Consider the following 3360-nt stretch of genomic DNA (forward strand, 5'->3'; position numbering starts at 1 on the left):
AAATGTTTATAGGTAATCTAAAAGTTTCTTAAGCCTCTATTAGTAATATACTGATATTTCCTTAAAGTCATATTCAACTGCAGAAAACTTGGGCTTACTTTCAAAATAGGCTTTGCTAATCTCATCCCATTTCATTCATTAACTTGAGCAAAGAGGGAGTGGTCTCACCAGCTTGAGTCTCTGCACGCTACTTTGAAGTTGCATCGAGACTTCTTCGAACATGAAATCAGTTTATTGAAACGCTAAAATGCCTCAGTGATTGATTGATTTATTTCAGTTTCTCTTAATGATAACACAACACACATACAGATAGCTATAACAGCCATGAAAAGGCCAAACAATCGAAAACAATTGAAAAGGGTAACACAGAGATGCTTCCAATTAATCCCGACAAACCCCAACTTTCCGTCCTGCCGTTTTAGTCAGCCTCCTTTTGCAAGCAATGTGAGTAGGAAATCCTTATAATTCCCATTAGCCGTCTCTTCAATTTTCTCAACTAAAGAGACTCCATGATGGTTCTCGAATTCCTCCTTGATCTCCACCATGTCCGAGTGAGCTCGGGTAACAATTACTCTAGTCAATCCCTTCTTGGTATGCTTATGGACATCAGTTCTCAATGAATCTTCCAAGACCTGATAAGCACAAGAGTTCAAGAATTTCATGCACAAGATTGCTTGAGAGGTCATATGTAATATTGCATGAGTAACTTGATACAAAATTTGTGACTCTGGCTTACCTTGCTGAAATATTTCTCAGGAGTACACAGGCACTGCACCGTCTCTTTTAACCTCACAGCATGATCAAGATCCTAAACAAAACAATGTGACTTTAGAAAATAGATGCAAGTAGCATTCTGAATACTGGAAGTATTTCGGTTGACAAAATTTCTGGATAATGTTGCACAGCCAATTCTTTCTCCCAAATTATTTCTCTTGCATACGTCAGGTTGCATATTACATGCCGTCTAAGTAGGCCAAGAAAAGTTCGAAGAATTAGCTAGGCAGTTAAACGTTTCTCTTTGGACCTTATATACATACTTCATCAATGTCGTGGCCAGAAATTTCCTTGTAGTGTTTAGAGACTTCCTTGAGATGGGGCTTGCTCCTTGTTGATAGTATCCTGATCACCTCATCACCTTCATTGGGGTGCCTCTTATCGACATCCTTAATGGCATTAACAAGTGTTTTGGCCTCAGATTTTGCAGTGTCATCCTTAACCTTTGATCCTTCATACCTATAGGAACTCACAAGAGCAACCAAGAGCTGGACAAAATGAAAACGAAACACCACTTAAATGCCTTCACATATTCATTTCCTACACACACATATTACAATTCATATGCTCAAGGTCCGAATACGAAGAAAATGAAGAAAATAAATGAATTTCAAATGACTCATTACGTGTAGTTTTTAAACCTTATCTTTGTGCAATAGTCGTGCAATAAAATTGAAAAAAAAAAAAAAAAAAACCAACGAAGTACAAGGCCCATATTTCTCAATTCTCACTTCGATCTATCTCAGGTCACAATTATCAAACAGGCACTATTATCCCACAAACGAAAGAAAACTAAGAGACAACCATGCAAGTACTGAGTATGGAAGATGAAATTTACCTTGCCTTCAGGGCCATCAATGTGGTAGGCAACATCTTCCTCAATGGAGTGATCAAAGAGGGAATGGTAGGCCTTCCTAGCTCCTAATAGCTCCTCGGACGATCTCGTGCATGCAATCTCAACAAGAATACCATATGATTCTGGACCTTTCTTCAAGGCCTCCTTTGCCAAACGAGCATCTCTTTCCCATGGATGCATTGTCCATAGGACCACAGCATTCTGACAAAATTCATAATAAAGAACCTCATCACTCCTATTCTCATCATTATGCACAAATTTGAAGACTAATGTTTCTTATTAGACTAATGTTATAAGTCAATTATTGGACTGTGAATAATCCACACATGCAAACATGACTCTAGTTTACCAAATGAGATTATGGGGCTGCCGCCCTTTTGAAAGACAGATTTGCAATAATGTGTTGATTAGTATCAACAACATGTTGATAGTTTGTCAATATCGCTTTGTTATTGATTTAGTATCAACGTGTTATTGTCAATCTATTTTTAATAAAGGGCGGACGTCCAAAAGAGAGATAAACTAGTGTGTGTTCATATTAGCATTTATTTTTTTTCTAGCTTTATCAAGTTGTGCAAGCATGTTAGATACATTGGTAGGACACCACAACAGACATACAGACATATCTAACCAAATTTGGAATGACAATTAGAAGTGAAACCAATAATTGTTCCAAGAGTGAATTACACAGAGGGAGTGCACAGTTGGTTTGGTTCAGTTGATAAATAATACAAATAAATAAGAGGTCACAGATTCAAATCCGCTTCTATCAGAGTTGAGTGATTTGGAATTAAGATGCAGCTTAAGAAAATTAAAATGAAAATGCCTTAAGAATAAGATAAAATAAAACGACCAGAAAGTTACCTTAAAACGCAAGAACTCATGCTTTAGAAGCTTGATATGGTGATCATCCCAGCGCTCGAAGGAACGTTCATCTTCCTTGAAAAAGTGGGGAGTTGTTGCTTTCCTGAAGGATTGCCTTTCCTCAGGATGCGATTTTCCCAATATTGCTACCAGTGCCTTCTCATCAACTCCAAGTCCTGCCTCAGTTAAATTAACATATATTATTTAATTTAATTAATTAATTAATACAACCTTTTTATCACTAATTTTAAAAAGACTAGTGAAAAACTCATATTCCCGTCTAATTAACTACGAATTCCACTATGATGTGTTTATATATTTACTTCATATCAGAATGAGAAGGAATTGGGATAAAAAGGAATCCAAATGCGAAGTATAAAAATTACTGTTTGATATAAAATTGTGGAAGAACTGAGTTTTTGTAGCTACAAAAGATTAGTCCATAAACTGTAAATTTTTATTTTTACAAACAATATTGCAGTGGCGGAAATCGAACTGGGACTTAAAGGGTGAATGTTCTTGATATACTTAAGCTGCTTTCAGCTGTAAAATTAAGCAAATAGGGGAAATCAATTTAATTCACATGTGATTGACTAATTCACTAAGATAAAAAAAAAAATTGAATAAAAGAAAAATTACTCTAAAGAATTAGAAGAATTAAAATTGGAACGTAAACAAATCGTAATTGTAAGAAAATTAACGTAAACAAATCGTAATTGTAAGAGAATTAACACATTGAAATTGAAATGATAAAATAAAATAGAGGAAAATTATTATTTAGAGGGAACCTGAGAAAGCCTTGGTGAGAGTTTGCAGCTCAGGAGTGAGAGCCATTGTCTTGTCTGTGTTGATTCTGTTGATGGAGA

The 3360-nt window shown here is 35.7% G+C and overlaps 1 protein-coding gene across 1 annotated transcript; it reads right to left on the reverse strand.

Annotated features, from left to right (window-relative positions):
• Window positions 1–234: 234 nt before the first annotated feature.
• On the reverse strand, window positions 235–3360 carry LOC103952166 (annexin D4-like). The gene is made up of 6 exons (XM_009363714.3): window positions 3283–3360; window positions 2495–2670; window positions 1613–1831; window positions 1038–1262; window positions 737–808; window positions 235–632 (listed from the first exon to the last, which is right to left on the reverse strand). The coding sequence occupies exons 1-6, from the start codon at window positions 3326–3328 to the stop codon at window positions 423–425; spliced, it is 948 nt and encodes a 315-aa protein (XP_009361989.3). The 5' UTR covers window positions 3329–3360; the 3' UTR covers window positions 235–422.

Source organism: the organism of the source record quoted next, unplaced genomic scaffold (assembly GCF_019419815.1).
Source record: "Pyrus x bretschneideri cultivar Hongxiangsu unplaced genomic scaffold, Pyrus_bretschneideri_v1 Contig24, whole genome shotgun sequence".
NCBI classification, from domain to species: domain Eukaryota; kingdom Viridiplantae; phylum Streptophyta; class Magnoliopsida; order Rosales; family Rosaceae; genus Pyrus; species Pyrus x bretschneideri.

Excerpts from the sequence above, each read along its gene's own strand:
- LOC103952166 (XM_009363714.3), bottom strand. The coding sequence starts at position 3,328 with ATGGCTCTCACTCCTGAGCTGCAAACTCTCACCAAGGCTTTCTCAG. Across the intron at positions 1,832-2,494 it reads ATGAGTTCTTGCGTTTTAAG|AATGCTGTGGTCCTATGGAC; the intron begins GTAACTTTCTGG and ends GAATTTTGTCAG. Across the intron at positions 809-1,037 it reads CTGGCCACGACATTGATGAA|GATCTTGATCATGCTGTGAG; the intron begins GTATGTATATAA and ends TGTTTTGTTTAG.